This window comes from Oncorhynchus keta, unplaced genomic scaffold (genome assembly GCF_023373465.1).
Source record: "Oncorhynchus keta strain PuntledgeMale-10-30-2019 unplaced genomic scaffold, Oket_V2 Un_contig_383_pilon_pilon, whole genome shotgun sequence".
Lineage (NCBI taxonomy): Eukaryota > Metazoa > Chordata > Actinopteri > Salmoniformes > Salmonidae > Oncorhynchus > Oncorhynchus keta.
The window spans coordinates 42,294-67,331 of NW_026287457.1; the positions used below are offsets into that span (position 1 = coordinate 42,294).

The 25,038-nt window shown below is 50.0% G+C and overlaps 1 protein-coding gene across 1 annotated transcript in view; it reads right to left on the bottom strand.

The window, feature by feature from the left end:
• The window catches only part of LOC118362007 (vam6/Vps39-like protein), a 76,671-nt gene that overhangs the window by 34,461 nt on the left and 17,172 nt on the right, over nucleotides 1-25,038 (bottom strand). The window contains exons 9-10 of the mRNA XM_052508659.1: nucleotides 2,340-2,460; nucleotides 955-1,075 (exon numbers count right to left, since the gene is read on the bottom strand). Of these exons, the coding sequence (XP_052364619.1) occupies nucleotides 955-1,075; nucleotides 2,340-2,460 (242 nt within the window). The remainder of the gene's footprint in view (nucleotides 1-954; nucleotides 1,076-2,339; nucleotides 2,461-25,038) is intronic.

Below are 25,038 nucleotides of genomic sequence, written 5' to 3' on the forward strand. Positions count from 1 at the left end.
TAGTGATAGTAATAGTAGTAGTAGTGATAGTAATAGTAGTAGTACTAGTGATAATAGTAATATGATATGAATATTAGTAATAGTAGTAATGGTAGTATTAGTAGTGGTGCTATTAGTAGTGGTATTAATAGTAATAGTAGTAGCAGTAGTAGTTGTAGTAGCAGTAGTAGTACTGGTAGTAGTATTATTATTAGTAGTAGTTATATTAGTAGTAGTAGTGGTAGTAATAGTAGTAGTATTAGTAATAGCAGTAGTAGTACTAGTAGTCATAGTGGTGGTATTAGTAGTAGTATTAGTAGTAGTGGTAGTAGTATTTGTAGTAGTAGTAGTATTACTATTAGTAGTAGTAGTGGTGGTAGTACCATTTGTAGTAGTATTACTATTTGTAGTAGTAGTAGTAGTATTTGTAGTAGTAGTAGTAGTAGTAGTAGTAGTAGTGGTAGTAGTATTGTAGTAGTAGTATTGTAGTAGTAGTATTGTAGTAGTAGTATTGTAGTCGTAGTAGTAGTAGTAGTAGTATTTGTAGTAGTAGTAGTAGTATTTGTAGTAGTAGTAGTAGTAGTAGTAGTAGTAGTATTTGTAGTAGTAATTTGTAGTAGTAGTAGTATTTGTAGTAGTAGTAGTAGTAGTAGTAGTAGTAGTAGTAGTAGTATTTGTAGTAGTAGTAGTAGTAGTAGTATTTGTAGTAGTAGTAGTAGTAGTAGTATTGGTAGTAGTATTTGTAGTAGTAGTATTGGTAGTAGTATTGTAGTAGTAGTAGTATTGTAGTAGTAGTAGTAGTAGTATTTGTAGTAGTAGTATTGTAGTAGTAGTAGTAGTAGTATTTGTAGTAGTAGTATTGTAGTAGTAGTATTGTAGTAGTAGTATTGTAGTAGTAGTAGTAGTATTTGTAGTAGTAGTAGTATTTGTAGTAGTAGTAGTAGTAGTAGTAGTAGTGATGGCGTAATTACTCACCGCCAGTTGCAGGGCCAGTTCAAACTGCTTGTCCTGTAGTAACTGTCTGATCTGACTGGCGATGGACACAGGCACCAGGCGCCAGACAAAATGGTTGCTGGCAACGTACACTATATTAGGCCTGGGACAGACAGAGAGGAGGAGGGAACAACAAGAGAAGGGAGAGATTGTTTTTATTACGAGTGTGTGATGGTTGACAAAAACGTTCTATATCAAAAACATGGGTTGGTTGATCCAGCAAAGCTATAAAATAACGGCATCTGATCTGGGTGACATGTGATCTGGGTGACATCTGATCTGGGTAACATCTGATCTGCGTAACATCTGATCTGGGTAACATCTGATCTGGGTAACATCTGATCTGGGTGGCATCTGATCTGGGTAACATCTGATCTGGGTAACATCTGATCTGGGTAACATCTGATCTGGGTAGCATCTGATCTGGGTAGCATCTGATCTGGGTAGCATCTGATCTGGGTGACATCTGATCTGGGTGACATCTGATCTGGGTGACATCTGATCTGGGTGACATCTGATCTGCGTGACATCTGATCTGCGTGACATCTGATCTGCGTGACATCTGATCTGCGTGACATCTGATCTGCGTGACATCTGATCTGGGTAACATCTGATCTGGGTAACATCTGATCTGGGTAACATCTGATCTGGGTAACATCTGATCTGGGTAACATCTGATCTGGGTAACATCTGATCTGGGTAACATCTGATCTGGGTAACATCTGATCTGGGTAACATCTGATCTGCGTTACATCTGATCTGCGTTACATCTGATCTGGCGTTACATCTGATCTGCGTTACATCTGATCTGCGTTACATCTGATCTGCGTTACATCTGATCTGCGTTACATCTGATCTGCGTTACATCTGATCTGCGTTACATCTGATCTGGGTAACATCTGATCTGGGTAACATCTGATCTGGGTAACATCTGATCTGCGTTACATCTGATCTGGGTAACATCTGATCTGGGTAACATCTGATCTGAGTAACATCTGATCTGAGTAACATCTGATCTGGGTAACATCTGATCTGGGTAACATCTGATCTGGGTAACATGTGATCTGGGTAACATGTGATCTGGGTAACATGTGATCTGGGTAACATGTGATCTGGGTAACATGTGATCTGGGTAACATCTGATCTGGGTAACATCTGATCTGGGTAACATCTGATCTGGGTAACATCTGATCTGGGTAACATCTGATCTGGGTAACATCTGATCTGGGTAACATCTGATCTGGGTGGCATCTGATCTACGTAACAGTGGTTTCCAGTACGGTTGGTTGGATTCCAATAGATTCATCTTATTTCCCTCCTTCAGAAAACAAAAGGTACATATATTTGGACAATAAATATCCTCTCACCCAGCTGAGGTGATGAATCGTGGTCTCTGTAGCTCCACACTCTGGACCAGCAGTCTGGGTTCAAAGGTCCTGATCTCCACATAGCGAGGCAGGACAGCTATGATGTAGGGGGGCTGATGTTCTGAGAGAGAGACAGAGAGAGACATGATGTAGGGGGGCTGATGTTCTGAGAGAGAGACAGAGAGAGACATGATGTAGGGGGGCTGATGTTCTGAGAGAGAGACAGAGAGAGACATGATGTAGGGGGCTGATGTTCTGAGAGAGAGACCGAGAGAGACATGATGTAGGGGGCTGATGTTCTGAGAGACAGAGAGACATGATGTAGGGGGCTGATGTTCTGAGAGAGAGACATGATGTAGGGGGGCTGATGTTCTGAGAGAGAGACAGAGAGAGACATGATGTAGGGGGCTGATGTTCTGAGAGAGAGACAGAGAGACATGATGTAGGGAGGCTGATGTTCTGAGAGAGAGACATGATGTAGGGGGCTGATGTTCTGAGAGAGAGACAGAGAGACATGATGTAGGGGGCTGATGTTCTGAGAGAGAGACAGAGAGACATGATGTAGGGGGCATGATGATGTTCTGAGAGAGAGACAGAGAGAGACATGATGTAGGGGGGCTGATGTTCTGAGAGAGAGACAGAAACACACAGAAACCTCAACAGCATTACATCACTACAACAGCTTGTGGCAGACTAATTAAAAACACACACTGGCCTGGCCCAAAACCAGAGAGAGAGAGAGAAAAGCTATGACGTAGGGGGGCTGGTGTTTCCTTAGACAGAGAGACAGAAGAGTCCATACAATCAAACTACTTCTGGGGACGTACTAAATAAACAACAACAGGAAGAGTCATCTATCCGAAACAGAGATGTCTGGGTAAACCACTTCATCAAGCTTATTGTGTCAATAACAAAGGACAACGAGCAAAAACATATACAGGATCAATTACAAATCTTAGAATCAACTCTTAAAGACGACCAGAACCCACTGGATTCTCCAATTACATTGAATGAACTACAGGACAAAATACACAACCCTTAAACCTAAACATTCATGTGGTGTTTGATGGTATCTATTAAAGACTACCAGAACCCACTGGATTCTCCAATTACATTGAATGAACTACAGGACAAAATACACAACCCTTAAACCTAAACATTCATGTGGTGTTTGATGGTATCCTCAATGAAATTATAAAATATACAGACCACACATTCCAATTGGCTCCACTTAAACTCTTTAACATCATCCTCAGCTCTGGCATCTTCCCCAATATTTGGAGCCAAGGACTGATCACCCCAATCCACAAAAGTGGAGACAAATTTGACCCCAATAACTACCGTGGGATAAGCGTCAACAGTAACCCTGGGAAAATCCTCTGCATTATCATTTACAGCAGACATGTCCCCAGTGAAAACAATGTACTGAGCAAATGTCAAATTGGCTTTTTACCAAATTACCATATGACCTTAAAAATGTCTTACGATCTGAAATGGTCCACCCACACAGACAGCGAGGTAAAGAAAGCTCAACGGCGCCTCTTCAAGCGCAGGAAGCTGAAGAAATGAGTCTCGGCCCCTAAGACACTCAAACTTCTACAGATGCACCATTGAGAGTACAGCCCGTCTGGCTGTATCACCGCCTGGTACGGCAACTGCACCGCCCGCAACCGCAGGGCTCTGCAGAGGGTGGTGAGGTCTGCGGAACGCATCTACTACAAATAATCACTAGTCACATTAATAATGTTTACATACTGCTTTACTCATCTCATCTGTATACACTGTATTTTAGTCAATGCCTCTCCGACTGTCACCCTCTGACCTTAGACATCTCTGTTTTCTCTGACATCTCTGTTATCTCTGACATCTCTGACATCTCTGACATCTCTGACATCTCTGATATCTCTGTTTTCTCTGATATCTCTGATATCTCTGATATCTCTGTTTTCGTTATTATTTTGTTTAGGTAAAGTGGTGACGAGGGTAGGCATGTTCGTTTTTGTATTGTCTAGGGGTTTTTGTATGTCATGGGGTGTTGGTAGTTCTATTTAGGTTGCCATTTACCCTTTTGGTTTTGTGGGTTGTTTTTCCGTGTTTAGTTGCCTGTCAGCACTCATTGCTTCACGTTCGTTTTGTTATTTTGTTAGTTCATTTATTAAAGAAGAATGAACACAAATCACGCTGCACCTCCTCCTTACAACGAACGTGACACCGACTTTGCTCATCCTAATATTTATATATTTCTTAATTCCATGAATTTACTTTTAAAATGTCCGTTTTGTTATGAGGGGGAAAAAAGCATTTTGCTACACACACACACACACACACACACACACACACACACACACACACACACACACACACACACACACACGATAACATTGGCTAATAATGTAGATTTGATAGAACAGATACAGCATTCAGAAGCATGGTGGTGGCAGCATCCCTATGGTGAAGCATGGCGGTGGCAGCATCCCTATGGTGAAGCATGGCGGTGGCAGCATCATGCTGTGGAGATGTTCAGATCGTTCACTTCTTCTGCATTTTGTTACATCCTAAAATGGACTCAATAAAACATGTCATCAGCATTGAAGGTCCCCAAGAACACAGTGGCCATTCATCATTCTTAAATGGAAGAAGTTTGGAACCACCAAGACTCTTCCTAGAGCTGGCCGCCCGGCCAAACTGAGCAATCGAGGGAGAAGGGCCTTGGTCAGGGAGGTGACCAAGAATCTGATGGTCTCTCTGACAGAGCTCCAGAGTTCCTCTGTGGAGATGGGAGAACCTTCCAGAAGAACAACCATCTCTGCAGCACTCCACCAATCAGGTGGAATCCTTTAAGGTAGAATGGCCAGATGGGAGCCACTCCTCAAACTCAAGAAGACCCGAGGCTGTAATCACTGCCAAAAGGTGCTTCAACAAAGTACTGAGTAAAGGGTCTGAATACTTATGGAAATGTAATATTTTTTTTTGTTGTGCCAAAAAAAATATATATATGTTTTCGCTTTGTCATTTGGGGATATTGTATTTATTTATTTTACCTTTATTTAACCAGGCAAGTCAGTTAAGAACAAATTCTTATTTTCAATGACGGCCTAGTGGGTTAACAATTTAATTTAATGAAGAGGCATGACCAATCCAGATGTCCAGATTTGTACAGTACAGGTGGGGGGAATCAGTGAGGGCACTATCCAACATATATGAGCATTAACTCCTCGGGGAGGCAGGAAGCCTAGCGGTAAGAGCGTTGGACCAGTAACCGAAAGGTTGCAAGATCAAATCCCAGAGCTGACAAGGTAAAAATCTGTCGTTCTGCCCCTGAACAAGGCAGTTCACCCACTGTTCCCTGAACAAGGCAGTTCACCCACTGTTCCCAGACCAGTTTACCCACTGTTCCCAGACCAGTTTACCCACTGTTCCCAGACCAGTTTACCCACTGTTCCCAGACCAGTTTACCCACTGTTCCCAGACCAGTTTACCCACTGTTACCCCTGTTCCCAGACCAGTTTACCCACTGTTCCCAGACCAGTTTACCCACTGTTCCCAGACCAGTTTACCCACTGTTCCCAGACCAGTTTACCCACTGTTCCCAGACCAGTTTACCCACTGTTCCCAGACCAGTTTACCCACTGTTCCCAGACCAGTTTACCCACTGTTCCCAGACCAGTTTACCCACTGTTCCCAGACCAGTTTACCCACTGTTCCCAGACCAGTTTACCCACTGTTCCCAGACCAGTTTACCCACTGTTCCCAGACCAGTTTACCCACTGTTCCCAGACCAGTTTACCCACTGTTCCCAGACCAGTTTACCCACTGTTCCCAGACCAGTTTACCCACTGTTCCCAGACCAGTTTACCCACTGTTCCCAGACCAGTTTACCCACTGTTCCCAGACCAGTTTACTGTTCCCAGACCAGTTTACCCACTGTTCCCAGACCAGTTTACCCACTGTTCCCAGACCAGTTTACCCACTGTTCCCAGACCAGTTTACCCACTGTTCCCAGACCAGTTTACCCACTGTTCCCAGACCAGTTTACCCACTGTTCCCAGACCAGTTTACCCACTGTTCCCAGACCAGTTTACCCACTGTTCCCAGACCAGTTTACCCACTGTTCCCAGACCAGTTTACCCACTGTTCCCAGACCAGTTTACCCACTGTTCCCAGACCAGTTTACCCACTGTTCCCAGACCAGTTTACCCACTGTTCCCAGACCAGTTTACCCACTGTTCCCAGACCAGTTTACCCACTGTTCCCAGACCAGTTTACCCACTGTTCCCAGACCAGTTTACCCACTGTTCCCAGACCAGTTTACCCACTGTTCCCAGACCAGTTTACCCACTGTTCCCAGACCAGTTTACCCACTGTTCCCAGACCAGTTTACCCACTGTTCCCAGACCAGTTTACCCACTGTTCCCAGACCAGTTTACCCACTGTTCCCAGACCAGTTTACCCACTGTTCCCAGACCAGTTTACCCACTGTTCCCAGACCAGTTTACCCACTGTTCCCAGTTTCCCAGACCAGTTTACCCACTGTTCCCAGACCAGTTTACCCACTGTTCCCAGACCAGTTTACCCACTGTTCCCAGACCAGTTTACCCACTGTTCCCAGACCAGTTTACCCACTGTTCCCAGACCAGTTTACCCACTGTTCCCAGACCAGTTTACCCACTGTTCCCAGACCAGTTTACCCACTGTTCCCAGACCAGTTTACCCACTGTTCCCAGACCAGTTTACCCACTGTTCCCAGACCAGTTTACCCACTGTTCCCAGACCAGTTTACCCACTGTTCCCAGACCAGTTTACCCACTGTTCCCAGACCAGTTTACCCACTGTTCCCAGACCAGTTTACCCACTGTTCCCAGACCAGTTTACCCACTGTTCCCAGACCAGTTTACCCACTGTTCCCAGACCAGTTTACCCACTGTTCCCAGACCAGTTTACCCACTGTTCCCAGACCAGTTTACCCACTGTTCCCAGACCAGTTTACCCACTGTTCCCAGACCAGTTTACCCACTGTTCCCAGACCAGTTTACCCACTGTTCCCAGACCAGTTTACCCACTGTTCCCAGACCAGTTTACCCACTGTTCCCAGACCAGTTTACCCACTGTTCCCAGACCAGTTTACCCACTGTTCCCAGACCAGTTTACCCACTGTTCCCAGACCAGTTTACCCACTGTTCCCAGACCAGTTTACCCACTGTTCCCAGACCAGTTTACCCACTGTTCCCAGACCAGTTTACCCACTGTTCCCAGACCAGTTTACCCACTGTTCCCAGACCAGTTTACCCACTGTTCCCAGACCAGTTTACCCACTGTTCCCAGACCAGTTTACCCACTGTTCCCAGACCAGTTTACCCACTGTTCCCAGACCAGTTTACCCACTGTTCCCAGACCAGTTTACCCACTGTTCCCAGACCAGTTTACCCACTGTTCCCAGACCAGTTTACTGTTCCCCCACTGTTCCCAGACCAGTTTACCCACTGTTCCCAGACCAGTTTACCCACTGTTCCCAGACCAGTTTACCCACTGTTCCCAGACCAGTTTACCCACTGTTCCCAGACCAGTTTACCCACTGTTCCCAGACCAGTTTACCCACTGTTCCCAGACCAGTTTACCCACTGTTCCCAGACCAGTTTACCCACTGTTCCCAGACCAGTTTACCCACTGTTCCCAGACCAGTTTACCCACTGTTCCCAGACCAGTTTACCCACTGTTCCCAGACCAGTTTACCCACTGTTCCCAGACCAGTTTACCCACTGTTCCCAGACCAGTTTACCCACTGTTCCCAGACCAGTTTACCCACTGTTCCCAGACCAGTTTACCCACTGTTCCCAGACCAGTTTACCCACTGTTCCCAGACCAGTTTACCCACTGTTCCCAGACCAGTTTACCCACTGTTCCCAGACCAGTTTACCCACTGTTCCCAGACCAGTTTACCCACTGTTCCCAGACCAGTTTACCCACTGTTCCCAGACCAGTTTACCCACTGTTCCCAGACCAGTTTACCCACTGTTCCCAGACCAGTTTACCCACTGTTCCCAGACCAGTTTACCCACTGTTCCCAGACCAGTTTACCCACTGTTCCCAGACCAGTTTACCCACTGTTCCCAGACCAGTTTACCCACTGTTCCCAGACCAGTTTACCCACTGTTCCCAGACCAGTTTACCCACTGTTCCCAGACCAGTTTACCCACTGTTCCCAGACCAGTTTACCCACTGTTCCCAGACCAGTTTACCCACTGTTCCCAGACCAGTTTACCCACTGTTCCCAGACCAGTTTACCCACTGTTCCCAGACCAGTTTACCCACTGTTCCCAGACCAGTTTACCCACTGTTCCCAGACCAGTTTACCCACTGTTCCCAGACCAGTTTACCCACTGTTCCCAGACCAGTTTACCCACTGTTCCCAGACCAGTTTACCCACTGTTCCCAGACCAGTTTACCCACTGTTCCCAGACCAGTTTACCCACTGTTCCCAGACCAGTTTACCCACTGTTCCCAGACCAGTTTACCCACTGTTCCCAGACCAGTTTACCCACTGTTCCTAGACCAGTTTACCCACTGTTCCCAGACCAGTTTACCCACTGTTCCCAGACCAGTTTACCCACTGTTCCCAGACCAGTTTACCCACTGTTCCCAGACCAGGTAACCCACTGTTCCCAGACCAGGTAACCCACTGTTCCCAGACCAGGTAACCCACTGTTCCTAGACCAGGTAACCCACTGTTCCTAGACCAGTTAACCCACTGTTCCTAGACCAGTTAACCCACTGTTCCTAGACCAGTTAACCCACTGTTCCTAGACCAGTTAACCCACTGTTCCTAGACCAGTTAACCCACTGTTCCTAGACCAGGTAACCCACTGTTCCTAGACCAGGTAACCCACTGTTCCTAGACCAGGTAACCCACTGTTCCTAGACCAGTTAACCCACTGTTCCTAGACCAGTTAACCCACTGTTCCTAGACCAGTTAACCCACTGTTCCTAGACCAGTTAACCCACTGTTCCTAGACCAGTTAACCCACTGTTCCTAGACCAGTTAACCCACTGTTCCTAGACCAGTTAACCCACTGTTCCTAGACCAGTTAACCCACTGTTCCTAGACCAGTTAACCCACTGTTCCTAGACCAGTTAACCCACTGTTCCTAGACCAGTTAACCCACTGTTCCTAGACCAGTTAACCCACTGTTCCTAGACCAGTTAACCCACTGTTCCTAGACCAGTTAACCCACTGTTCCTAGACCAGTTAACCCACTGTTCCTAGACCAGTTAACCCACTGTTCCTAGACCAGTTAACCCACTGTTCCTAGACCAGTTAACCCACTGTTCCTAGACCAGTTAACCCACTGTTCCTAGACCAGTTAACCCACTGTTCCTAGACCAGTTAACCCACTGTTCCTAGACCAGTTAACCCACTGTTCCTAGACCAGTTAACCCACTGTTCCTAGACCAGTTAACCCACTGTTCCTAGACCAGTTAACCCACTGTTCCTAGACCAGTTAACCCACTGTTCCTAGACCAGTTAACCCACTGTTCCTAGACCAGTTAACCCACTGTTCCTAGACCAGTTAACCCACTGTTCCTAGACCAGTTAACCCACTGTTCCTAGACCAGTTAACCCACTGTTCCTAGACCAGTTAACCCACTGTTCCTAGACCAGTTAACCCACTGTTCCTAGACCAGTTAACCCACTGTTCCTAGACCAGTTAACCCACTGTTCCTAGACCAGTTAACCCACTGTTCCTAGACCAGTTAACCCACTGTTCCTAGACCAGTTAACCCACTGTTCCTAGACCAGTTAACCCACTGTTCCTAGACCAGTTAACCCACTGTTCCTAGACCAGTTAACCCACTGTTCCTAGACCAGTTAACCCACTGTTCCTAGACCAGTTAACCCACTGTTCCTAGACCAGTTAACCCACTGTTCCTAGACCAGTTAACCCACTGTTCCTAGACCAGTTAACCCACTGTTCCTAGACCAGTTAACCCACTGTTCCTAGACCAGTTAACCCACTGTTCCTAGACCAGTTAACCCACTGTTCCTAGACCAGTTAACCCACTGTTCCTAGACCAGTTAACCCACTGTTCCTAGACCAGTTAACCCACTGTTCCTAGACCAGTTAACCCACTGTTCCTAGACCAGTTAACCCACTGTTCCTAGACCAGTTAACCCACTGTTCCTAGACCAGTTAACCCACTGTTCCTAGACCAGTTAACCCACTGTTCCTAGACCAGTTAACCCACTGTTCCTAGACCAGTTAACCCACTGTTCCTAGACCAGGTAACCCACTGTTCCTAGACCAGGTAACCCACTGTTCCTAGGCCAGTTAACCCACTGTTCCTAGGCCAGTTAACCCACTGTTCCTAGACCAGTTAACCCACTGTTCCTAGACCAGTTAACCCACTGTTCCTAGATCAGTTAACCCACTGTTCCAAGGCCGTCATTGTAAATAAGAATTTGTTCTAAAACTGACTTGCCTAGTTAAATAAAGGTAACATATATTTTAAAAATTAATCATAAGATACATTTTCCAGTGTTTTGGACACTATCTACACAGGAATAAGACCGAGTAAAAGGGATCATAAACAACTTTGGGATCAGAAATGTGCCTCAAGTCTTCCAACATGAGGTGTCTGGCTGTGTAGAGACTGGAGCCCTGGAGGCTAGCAGGGCAGGGAGGAAATCTTGGTCGCGCCAGCTATCTACAGCCATAGAATGACATATTAGAAGCTGGGACGATGGATGGCTGAACTGAGGAGAGGATGGGGGAGGGGGGGTACTGGCTGAACCCAGGGGGAGATCCAAGGTCTTAGGGGGGGGGGACTGGCTGAACCCAGGGGAGATCCAAGGTCTTAGAGGGGGGCTGGCTGAACCCAGGGGAGATCCAAGGTCTTAGAGGGGGGACTGGCTGAACCCAGGGGAGATCCAAGGTCTTAGAGGGGTGGGGGGACGACGGGGGAGATCCAAGGTCGACTGGCTGAACCCAGGGAGAGATCCAAGGTCTTAGAGGGGGGGACTGGCTGAACCCAGGGGAGATCCAAGGTCTTAGAGGGGTGGGGGGACTGGCTGAACCCAGGGGAGATCCAAGGTCTTAGAGGGGGGGACTGGCTGAACCCAGGGGAGATCCAAGGTCTTAGAGGGGGGGGACTGGCTGAACCCAGGGGAGATCCAAGGTCTTAGAGGGGGGGACTGGCTGAACCCAGGGGAGATCCAAGGTCTTGGGGTGGGGGGGACTGGCTGAACCCAGGGGAGATCCAGGGTCTTAGAGGGGGGGACTGGCTGAACCCAGGGGAGATCCAAGGTCTTAGAGGGGTGGGGGGGACTGGCTGAACCCAGGGGGAGATCCAAGGTCTTAGAGGGGGGACTGGCTGAACCCAGGGGAGATCCAAGGTCTTGGGGTGGGGGGACTGGCTGAACCCAGGGGAGATCCAAGGTCTTAGAGGGGGGGACTGGCTGAACCCAGGGGAGATCCAAGGTCTTAGGGGGGGACTGGCTGAACCCAGGGGAGATCCAAGGTCTTAGGGGTGGGGGGACTGGCTGAACCCAGGGGAGATCCAGGGTCTTAGAGGGGGGACTGGCTGAACCCAGGGGAAATCCAAGGTCTTAGAGGGGGGGGGGGGACTGGCTGAACCCAGGGGAGATCCAAGGTCTTAGAGGGGGGGGGGAACTGGCTGAACCCAGGGGAGATCCAAGGTCTTAGAGGGGGGTGGACTGGCTGAACCCAGGAGGAGATCCAAGGTCTTAGAGGGGGGGGGGGGGGACTGGCTGAACCCAGGGGAGATCCAAGGTCCAAGGTCTTAGAGGGGGGGACTAGCTGAACCCAGGGGAGATCCAAGGTCTTAGAGGGGGGGCTGGCTGAACCCAGGGGAGATCCAAGGTCTTAGAGGGGGGTGGACTGGCTGAACCCAGGGGGAGATCCAAGGTCTTAGAGGGGGGGGACTGGCTGAACCCAGGGGAGATCCAAGGTCTTAGAGGGGGGGACTGGCTGAACCCAGGGGGAGATCCAAGGTCTTAGGGGGGGGGACTGGCTGAACCCAGGGGAGATCCAAGGTCTTAGAGGGGGGGGACTGGCTGAACCCAGGGGGAGATCCAAGGTCTTAGAGGGGGGTGGACTGGCTGAACCCAGGAGGAGATCCAAGGTCTTAGAGGGGGGACTGGCTGAACCCAGGGGAGATCCAAGGTCTTAGAGGGGGGGACTGGCTGAACCCAGGGGAGATCCAAGGTCTTAGAGGGGGGGGGACTGGCTGAACCCAGGGGGAGATCCAAGGTCTTAGGGGGGGACTGGCTGAACCCAGGGGAGATCCAAGGTCTTAGAGGGGTGGGGGGGGGACTGGCTGAACCCAGGGGGAGATCCAGGGTCTTAGAGGGGGGGGACTGGCTGAACCCAGGGGAGATCCAAGGTCTTAGAGGGGGGACTGGCTGAACCCAGGGGGAGATCCAAGGTCTTAGAGGGGGGGGACTGGCTGAACCCAGGGGGAGATCCAAGGTCTTAGAGGGGGGACTGGCTGAACCCAGGGGAGAGGTCTGGCTGAACCCAGGGGAGATCCAAGGTCTTAGAGGGGGGACTGGCTGAACCCAGGGGAGATCCAAGGTCTTAGAGGGGGGGGGGGACTGGCTGAACCCAGGGGAGATCCAAGGTCTTAGAGGGGGGGGACTGGCTGAACCCAGGGGAGATCCAAGGTCTTAGAGGGGGACTGGCTGAACCCAGGGGAGATCCAAGGTCTTAGAGGGGGGGGACTGGCTGAACCCAGGGGGAGATCCAAGGTCTTAGAGGGGGGGGGGACTGGCTGAACCCAGGGGGAGATCCAAGGTCTTAGAGGGGGGGGACTGGCTGAACCCAGGGGAGATCCAAGGTCTTAGAGGGGGGGGACTGGCTGAACCCAGGGGAGATCCAAGGTCTTAGAGGGGGGGGACTGGCTGAACCCAGGGGAGATCCAAGGTCTTAGAGGGGGGGGGACTGGCTGAACCCAGGGGAGATCCAAGGTCTTAGAGGGGTGGGGGGGACTGGCTGAACCCAGGGGAGATCCAAGGTCTTAGAGGGGGGGGGGGGGACTGGCTGAACCCAGGGGGAGATCCAAGGTCTTAGAGGGGGGGGGGGGACTGGCTGAACCCAGGGGGGGAGATCCAAGGTCTTAGAGGGGGGACTGGCTGAACCCAGGGGGAGATCCAAGGTCTTAGAGGGGGGGGACTGGCTGAACCCAGGGGAGATCCAAGGTCTTAGAGGGGGGACTGGCTGAACCCAGGGGGAGATCCAAGGTCTTAGGGGGGGGGGACTGGCTGAACCCAGGGGAGATCCAAGGTCTTAGAGGGGGGGACTGGCTGAACCCAGGGGAGATCCAAGGTCTTAGAGGGGGTAGGGGGGGGGGGACAGGGGAGATCCAAGGTCTTAGAACTGGAACCCAGGGGAGATCCAAGGTCTTAGAGGGGGGGGACTGGCTGAACCCAGGGGAGATCCAAGGTCTTAGAGGGGGGGACTGGCTGAACCCAGGGGAGATCCAAGGTCTTAGAGGGGGGACTGGCTGAACCCAGGGGGAGATCCAAGGTCTTAGAGGGGGGGGGACTGGCTGAACCCAGGGGAGATCCAAGGTCTTAGAGGGGGGGTGGACTGGCTGAACCCAGGGGAGATCCAAGGTCTTAGAGGGGGGGGACTGGCTGAACCCAGGGGAGATCCAAGGTCTTAGAGGGGGGGACTGGCTGAACCCAGGGGGAGATCCAAGGTCTTAGAGGGGGGGGGACTGGCTGAACCCAGGAGGAGATCCAAGGTCTTAGAGGGGGGGGACTGGCTGAACCCAGGGGAGATCCAAGGTCTTAGAGGGGGGTGGACTGGCTGAACCCAGGGGAGATCCAAGGTCTTAGGCTGGCTGAACCCAGGGGGGGGACTGGCTGAACCCAGGAGGAGATCCAAGGTCTTAGAGGGGGGGGGACTGGCTGAACCCAGGGGAGATCCAAGGTCTTAGAGGGGGTGGGGGGACTGGCTGAACCCAGGGGAGATCCAAGGTCTTAGAGGGGGGACTGGCTGAACCCAGGGGAGATCCAAGGTCTTAGAGGGGTGGACTGGCTGGGGGGACAAGGTCTTAGAACCCTGGCTGAACCCAGATCCAAGGTCTTAGACTGGGGGGAGACTGGCTGAACCCAGGGGAGATCCAAGGTCTTAGAGGGGGGGACTGGCTGAACCCAGGGGAGATCCAAGGTCTTAGAGGGGGGGACTGGCTGAACCCAGGGGAGATCCAAGGTCTTAGAGGGGGGACTGGCTGAACCCAGGGGAGATCCAAGGTCTTAGAGGGGGGACTGGGGGGGGACTGGCTGAACCCAGGAGGAGATCCAAGGTCTTAGAGGGGGGACTGGCTGAACCCAGGGGAGATCCAAGGTCTTAGAGGGGGGGGACTGGCTGAACCCAGGGGAGATCCAAGGTCTTAGTCTTAGGGGGGGACTGGCTGAACCCAGGGGAGATCCAAGGTCTTAGAGGGGCGGGGGACTGGCTGAACCCAGGGGGAGATCCAAGGTCTTAGAGGGGGTGGACTGGCTGAACCCAGGGGAGATCCAAGGTCTTAGAGGGGGGACTGGCTGAACCCAGGGGAGATCCAAGGTCTTAGAGGGGGGACTGGCTGAACCCAGGGAGAGGTCCAAGGTCTTAGAGGGGGGACTGGCTGAACCCAGGGGAGATCCAAGGTCTTAGAGGGGGGACTGGCTGAACCCAGGGGGAGCTCCAAGGTCTTAGAGTAAGCATCAATAGCAAATTATCAGACTATGTACTGTGTGTGTGCGTGTGCGTGTGTGTGATGAGCATGACTATAGAGATGTGTGGACATAACGCTTGGCCGATTCTCTTCCTGTCCGGCCTCCTGCCAAAACCACACGATCGGTCGGCTCAATGTAAACGAGGAAATTGCCGTTTGAATTGAAACCTCCGTATAGCTTGGAGCCTTCATTTCCCCTTTCAGACTGTGACTTCTGCATTCCAACGATGCAGCCGGAAGACAAAGAGTCTTTAAAAACAAAAAAAAAAAAAAAAAAAAGACTTCATTTTGCATCTTCTTTGTCTGAAAAAGGCCTTTAGCAAAGTGGACACGTTCAGGGCCAAATAGGACGGCTCCACGGTCTGTTCCCCAGGTCACCTGTACTCAAACTGACAACACAGCATGTGCTGGGTTGGGTTGTCCTCTGGAGCTCAGTTGGTTGAGTGTGGTGCTTGCAATGGCAGGACAGTGGGTTCGATTCCCTGGACAACTCATATGAAAACATGTATGTACGGTTGAACGAAGTCGCGATAAAAGCATCTGCTAAAAAAATGGGATATATTTATTATATATTAACTGTAAGATATAAAATGACACTGAGGGCAAGAGAAAAAAAAAGAATGAAATATTGTTTATAGAAAAGAGAGTGATTGTGGATGAGAGCAAGGAGTCCCTGTCTAAAATACAAACCCCTCAAAACTCATCTCACCTACCGGATAGGAACAACAAAAACTGGAATCATACTGCCCCCTGCTGGACAACAGGGGTATTACAACCAACCTGGACAACAGGGGCATTACAACCAACCTGGACAACAGGGGCATTACAACCAACCTGGACAACAGGGGCATTACAACCAACCTGGACAACAGGGGTATTACAACCTGGACAACAGGGGTATTACAACCAACCTGGACAACAGGGGTATTACAACCAACCTGGACAACAGGGGTATTACAACCTGGACAACAGGGGTATTACAACCTGGACAACAGGGCATTACAACCAACCATTACAACCAACCTGGACAACAGGGGTATTACAACCAACCTGGACAACAGGGGGGCAACCTTACAACCAACCTGGACAACAGGGGCATTACAACCTGGACAACAGGGGTATTACAACCAACCTGGACAACAGGGGCATTACAACCAACCTGGACAACAACCTGGACAACAGGGGCATTACAACCAACCTGGACAACAGGGCATTACAACCAACCTGGACAACAGGGGTATTACAACCAACCTGGACAACAGGGGTATTACAACCAACCTGGACAACAGGGGTATTACAACCAACCTGGACAACAGGGGTATTACAACCAACCTGGACAACAGGGGCATTACAACCAACCTGGACAACAGGGGCATTACAACCAACCTGGACAACAGGGGTATTACAACCAACCTGGACAACAGGGGTATTACAACCTGGACAACAGGGGTATTACAACCTGGACAACAGGGGCATTACAACCAACCTGGACAACAGGGGTATTACAACCAACCTGGACAACAGGGGTATTACAACCAACCTGGACAACAGGGGTATTACAACCAACCTGGACAACAGGGGTATTACAACCTGGACAACAGGGGCATTACAACCAACCTGGACAACAGGGGTATTACAACCAACCTGGACAACAGGGGTATTACAACCAACCTGGACAACAGGGGTATTACAACCAACCTGGACAACAGGGGCATTACAACCAACCTGGACAACAGGGGCATTACAACCAACCTGGACAACAGGGGCATTACAACCAACCTGGACAACAGGGGTATTACAACCTGGACAACAGGGGTATTACAACCAACCTGGACAACAGGGGTATTACAACCAACCTGGACAACAGGGGTATTACAACCAACCTGGACAACAGGGGCATTACAACCTGGACAACAGGGGTATTACAACCAACCTGGACAACAGGGGTATTACAACCAACCTGGACAACAGGGGCATTACAACCAACCTGGACAACAGGGGCATTACAACCTGGACAACAGGGGTATTACAACCAACCTGGACAACAGGGGCATTACAACCTGGACAACAGGGGTATTACAACCAACCTGGACAACAGGGGTATTACAACCAACCTACAACCAACCTGGACAACAGGGGTATTACAACCAACCTGGACAACAGGGGCATTACAACCAACCTGGACAACAGGGGCATTACAACCAACCTGGACAACAGGGGCATTACAACCAACCTGGACAACAGGGGCATTACAACCAACCTGGACAACAGGGGTATTACAACCTGGACAACAGGGGCATTACAACCTGGACAACAGGGGCATTACAACCAACCTGGACAACAGGGTATTACAACCAACCTGGACAACAGGGTATTACAACCTGGACAACAGGGGCATTACAACCAACCTGGACAACAGGGTATTACAACCAACCTGGACAACAGGGGTATTACAACCAACCTGGACAACAGGGGTATTACAACCAACCTGGACAACAGGGGGGTATTACAACCTGGACAACAGGCATTACAAACCAACCTGGACAACAGGGGCATTACAACCTGGACAACAGGGGTATTACAACCTGGACAACAGGGGCATTACAACAACCTGGACAACAGGGGTATTACAACAACCTGGACAACAGGGGCATTACAACCAACCTGGACAACAGGGGTATTACAACCAACCTGGACAACAGGGGCATTACAACCTGGACAACAGGGGCATTACAACAACCTGGACAACAGGGGTATTACAACCAACCTGGACAACAGGGGTATTACAACCAACCTGGACAACAGGGGTATTACAACCTGGACAACAGGGGTATTACAACCAACCTGGACAACAGGGGTATTACAACCAACCTGGACAACAGGGGCATTACAACCTGGACAACAGGGGTATTACAACCTGGACAACAGGGGTATTACAACCAACCTGGACAACAGGGGTATTACAACCAACCTGGACAACAGGGGTATTACAACCAACCTGGACAACAGGGGTATTACAACCAACCTGGACAACAGGGGCATTACAACCTGGACAACAGGGGTATTACAACCAACCTGGACAACAGGGGTATTACAACCAACCTGGACAACAGGGGTATTACAACCTGGACAACAGGGGCATTACAACCAACCTGGACAACAGGGGCATTACAACCAACCTGGACAACAGGGGTATTACAACCAACCTGGACAACAGGGGTATTACAACCAACCTGGACAACAGGGGTATTACAACCAACCTGGACAACAGGGGTATTACAACCTGGACAACAGGGGCATTACAACCAACCTGGACAACAGGGGTATTACAACCAACCTGGACAACAGGGGTATTACAACCTGGACAACAGGGGCATTACAACCTGGACAACAGGGGTATTACAACCAACCTGGACAACAGGGGTATTACAACCTGGACAACAGGGGTATTACAACCAACCTGGACAACAGGGGTATTACAACCAACCTGGACAACAGGGGTATTACAACCAACCTGGACAACAGGGGTATTACAACCTGGACAACAGGGGCATTACAACCTGGACAACAGGGGCATTACAACCTGGACAACAGGGGCATTACAACAACCTGGACAACAGGGGCATTACAACCTGGACAACAGGGGCATTACAACCAACCTGGACAACAGGGGTATTACAACCAACCTGGACAACAGGGGTATTACAACCAACCTGGACAACAGGGGTATTACAACCAACCTGGACAACAGGGGTATTACAACCAACCTGGACAACAGGGGTATTACAACCAACCTGGACAACAGGGTATTACAACCAATTACAACCAACCTGGACAACAGGGGTATTACAACCAACCTGGACAACAGGGGCATTACAACCAACCTGGACAACAGGGGCATTACAACCAACCTGGACAACAGGGGCATTACAACCTGGACAACAGGGGCATTACAACCTGGACAACAGGGGCATTACAACCTGGACAACAGGGGCATTACAACCTGGACAACAGGGGCATTACAACCTGGACAACAGGGGCATTACAACCTGGACAACAGGGGCATTACAACCTGGACAACAGGGGCATTACAACCTGGACAACAGGGGCATTACAACCTGGACAACAGGGGCATTACAACCTGGACAACAGGGGCATTACAACCTGGACAACAGGGGTATTACAACCAACCTGGACAACAGGGGCATTACAACCAACCTGGACAACAGGGGCATTACAACCAACCTGGACAACAGGGGCATTACAACCAACCTGGACAACAGGGGCATTACAACCAACCTGGACAACAGGGGCATTACAACCAACCTGGACAACAGGGGTATTACAACCAACCTGGACAACAGGGGTATTACAACCAACCTGGACAACAGGGGCATTACAACCAACCTGGACAACAGGGGCATTACAACCTGGACAACAGGGGCATTACAACCTGGACAACAGGGGCATTACAACCTGGACAACAGGGGCATTACAACCTGGACAACAGGGGTATTACAACCAACCTGGACAACAGGGGTATTACAACCAACCTGGACAACAGGGGCATTACAACCAACCTGGACAACAGGGGCATTACAACCAACCTGGACAACAGGGGCATTACAACCAACCTGGACAACAGGGGTATTACAACCAACCTGGACAACAGGGGCATTACAACCAACCTGGACAACAGGGGTATTACAACCTGGACAACAGGGGCATTACAACCTGGACAACAGGGGCATTACAACCTGGACAACAGGGGCATTACAACCTGGACAACAGGGGTATTACAACCTGGACAACAGGGGTATTACAACCTGGACAACAGGGGCATTACAACCTGGACAACAGGGGCATTACAACCTGGACAACAGGGGTATTACAACCTGGACAACAGGGGTATTACAACCTGGACAACAGGGGTATTACAACCTGGACAACAGGGGCATTACAACCTGGACAACAGGGGCATTACAACCTGGACAACAGGGGCATTACAACCTGGACAACAGGGGCATTACAACCTGGACAACAGGTTATTACCAACCTGGACAACAGGGGCATTACAACCTGGACAACAGGGGCATTACAACCTGGACAACAGGGGCATTACAACCTGGACAACAGGTTACAACCAACCTGGACAACAGGTTACAACCAACCTGGACAACAGGGGCATTACAACCAACCTGGACAACAGGGGTATTACAACCAACCTGGACAACAGGGGTATTACAACCAACCTGGACAACAGGGGTATTACAACCAACCTGGACAACAGGGGCATTACAACCAACCTGGACAACAGGGGTATTACAACCAACCTGGACAACAGGGGTATTACAACCTGGACAACAGGGGTATTACAACCTGGACAACAGGGGTATTACAACCTGGACAACAGGGGTATTACAACCTGGACAACAGGGGTATTACAACCTGGACAACAGGGGTATTACAACCTGGACAACAGGGGTATTACAACCTGGACAACAGGGGCATTACAACCTGGACAACAGGGGCATTACAACCTGGACAACAGGGGCATTACAACCTGGACAACAGGGGCATTACAACCTGGACAACAGGGGTATTACAACCTGGACAACAGGTTACAACCAACCTGGACAACCAACCTGGACAACAGGGGTATTACAACCTGGACAACAGGGGCATTACAACCTGGACAACAGGGGTATTACAACCTGGACAACAGGGGCATTACAACCTGGACAACAGGGGCATTACAACCTGGACAACAGGGGTATTACAACCTGGACAACAGGGGCATTACAACCTGGACAACAGGGGTATTACAACCTGGACAACAGGGTTACAACCAACCTGGACAACAGGGGCATTACAACCTGGACAACAGGGGCATTACAACCTGGACAACAGGGGCATTACAACCTGGACAACAGGTTACAACCAACCTGGACAACAGGGGTATTACAACCAACCTGGACAACAGGGGTATTACAACCAACCTGGACAACAGGGGTATTACAACCAACCTGGACAACAGGGGTATTACAACCAACCTGGACAACAGGGGTATTACAACCAACCTGGACAACAGGGGTATTACAACCTGGACAACAGGGGTATTACAACCTGGACAACAGGGGCATTACAACCTGGACAACAGGGGTATTACAACCTGGACAACAGGGGTATTACAACCTGGACAACAGGGGCATTACAACCTGGACAACAGGGGCATTACAACCTGGACAACAGGGGCATTACAACCTGGACAACAGGGGCATTACAACCTGGACAACAGGGGTATTACAACCTGGACAACAGGGGTATTACAACCTGGACAACAGGGGTATTACAACCTGGACAACAGGGGCATTACAACCTGGACAACAGGGGTATTACAACCTGGACAACAGGGGCATTACAACCTGGACAACAGGGGCATTACAACCTGGACAACAGGGGCATTACAACCTGGACAACAGGGGTATTACAACCTGGACAACAGGGGCATTACAACCTGGACAACAGGGGCATTACAACCTGGACAACAGGGGCATTACAACCTGGACAACAGGTTACAACCAACCTGGACAACAGGGGCATTACAACCAACCTGGACAACAGGGTTACAACCAACCTGGACAACAGGGGTATTACAACCAACCTGGACAACAGGGGCATTACAACCAACCTGGACAACAGGGGTATTACAACCAACCTGGACAACAGGGGTATTACAACCAACCTGGACAACAGGGGCATTACAACCTGGACAACAGGGGCATTACAACAACCTGGACAACAGGGGTATTACAACCAACCTGGACAACAATTACAACCTGGACAACAGGGGTATTACAACCTGGACAACAGGGGTATTACAACCTGGACAACAGGGGTATTACAACCTGGACAACAGGGGTATTACAACCTGGACAACAGGGGTATTACAACCAACCTGGACAACAGGGGCATTACAACAACCTGGACAACAGGGGTATTACAACCTGGACAACAGGGGCATTACAACCTGGACAACAGGGCATTACAACCAACCTTACAACCAACCTGGACAACAGGTTACAACCAACCTGGACAACAGGGGTATTACAACCTGGACAACAGGGGCATTACAACCTGGACAACACCTGGGGGCATTACAACCTGGACAACAGGGGCATTACAACCTGGACAACAGGGGCATTACAACCAACCTGGACAACAGGGGTATTACAACCTGGACAACAGGGGCATTACAACCTGGACAACAGGGGCATTACAACCTGGACAACAGGGGTATTACAACCAACCTGGACAACAGGGGTATTAAAACCAACCTGGACAACAGGGGCATTACAACCAACCTGGACAACAGGGGTATTACAACCTGGACAACAGGGGCATTACAACCTGGACAACAGGGGCATTACAACCTGGACAACAGGGGCATTACAACCAACCTGGACAACAGGGGCATTACAACCAACCTGGACAACAGGGGTATACAACCAACCTACAACAGGGGTATTACAACCTGGACAACAGGGGCAATTACAACCAACCTGGACAACAGGGGTATTACAACCAACCTGGACAACAGGGTATTACAACCAACCTGGACAACAGGGGTATTACAACCTGGACAACCATTACAACCTGGACAACAGGGGCATTACAACCTGGACAACAGGGGTATTACAACCTGGACAACAGGGGCATTACAACCTGGACAACAGGGGCATTACAACCTGGACAACAGGGGTATTACAACCTGGACAACAGGGGTATTACAACCAACCTGGACAACAGGGGCATTACAACCTGGACAACAGGGGTATTACAACCTGGACAACAGGGGCATTACAACCTGGGTATTACAACCTGGACAACAGGGGTATTACAACCTGGACAACAGGGGCATTACAACCAACCTGGGCATTACAACCTGGACAACAGGGGCATTACAACCTGGACAACAGGGGTATTACAACAACCTGGACAACAGGGGCATTACAACCAACCTGGACAACAGGGGTTACAACCAACCTGGACAACAGGGGTATTACAACCTGGACAACAGGGGCATTACAACCTGGACAACAGGTTACAACCTGGACAACAGGTTACAACCAACCTGGACAACAGGGGTATTACAACCAACCTGGACAACAGGGGTATTACAACCAACCTGGACAACAGGGGTATTACAACCAACCTGGACAACAGGGGTATTACAACCAACCTGGACAACAGGGGTATTACAACCAACCTGGACAACAGGGGTATTACAACCTGGACAACAGGGGTATTACAACCTGGACAACAGGGGTATTACAACCTGGACAACAGGGGTATTACAACCTGGACAACAGGGGTATTACAACCTGGACAACAGGGGTATTACAACCTGGACAACAGGGGCATTACAACCTGGACAACAGGGGCATTACAACCTGGACAACAGGGGTATTACAACCAACCTGGACAACCAACCTGGACAACAGGGGTATTACAACCTGGACAACAGGGGCATTACAACCTGGACAACAGGGGCATTACAACCTGGACAACAGGGGTATTACAACCAACCTGGACAACAGGGGCATTACAACCAACCTGGACAACAGGGGTATTACAACCAACCTGGACAACAGGGGTATTACAACCAACCTGGACAACAGGGGTATTACAACCAACCTGGACAACAGGGGTATTACAACCAACCTGGACAACAGGGGTATTACAACCAACCTGGACAACAGGGGTATTACAACCAACCTGGACAACAGGGGCATTACAACCTGGACAACAGGGGCATTACAACCAACCTGGACAACAGGGGTATTACAACCTGGACAACAGGGGCAGGGGCATTACAACCTGGACAACAGGGGCATTACAACCTGGACAACAGGGGCATTACAACCTGGACAACAGGGGTATTACAACCTGGACAACAGGGTATTACAACCTGGACAACAGGGGTATTACAACCTGGACAACAGGGGCATTACAACCTGGACAACAGGGGCATTACAACCTGGACAACAGGGGCATTACAACCTGGACAACAGGGGCATTACAACCTGGACAACAGGGGCATTACAACCTGGACAACAGGGGCACAACCAACCTGGACAACAACCTGGACCAACAGGGGCATTACAACCAACCTGGACAACAGGGGCATTACAACCTGGACAACAGGGGCATTACAACCTGGACAACAGGGGCATTACAACCAACCTGGACAACAGGGGCATTACAACCAACCTGGACAACAGGGGTATTACAACCAACCTTACAACCAACCTGGACAACAGGGGTATTACAACCTGGACAACAGGGGCATTACAACCAAACTGGACAACAGGGGCATTACAACACCTGGACAACAGGGGTATTACAACAACCTGGACAACAACCTGGACAACAGGGGTATTACAACCTGGACAACAGGGGCAACCAACCTGGACAACAGGGGCATTACAACCTGGACAACAGGGGTATTACAACCAACCTGGACAACAGGGGCATTACAACCAACCTGGACAACAGGGGCATACAACCTACAACCTGGACAACAGGGGTATTACAACCAACCTGGACAACAGGGGTATTAACCTGGACAACCAACCTGGACAACAGGGGCATTACAACCTGGACAACAGGGGTATTACAACCAACCTGGACAACAGGGGCATTACAACCTGGACAACAGGGGTATTACAACCAACCTGGACAACAGGGGCATTACAACCTGGACAACAGGGGCATTACAACCAACCTGGACAACAGGGGCATTACAACCAACCTGGACAACAGGGGCATTACAACCAACCTGGACAACAGGGGCATTACAACCAACCTGGACAACAGGGGCATTACAACCAACCTGGACAACAGGGGCATTACAACCAACCTGGACAACAGGGGTATTACAACCAACCTGGACAACAGGGGC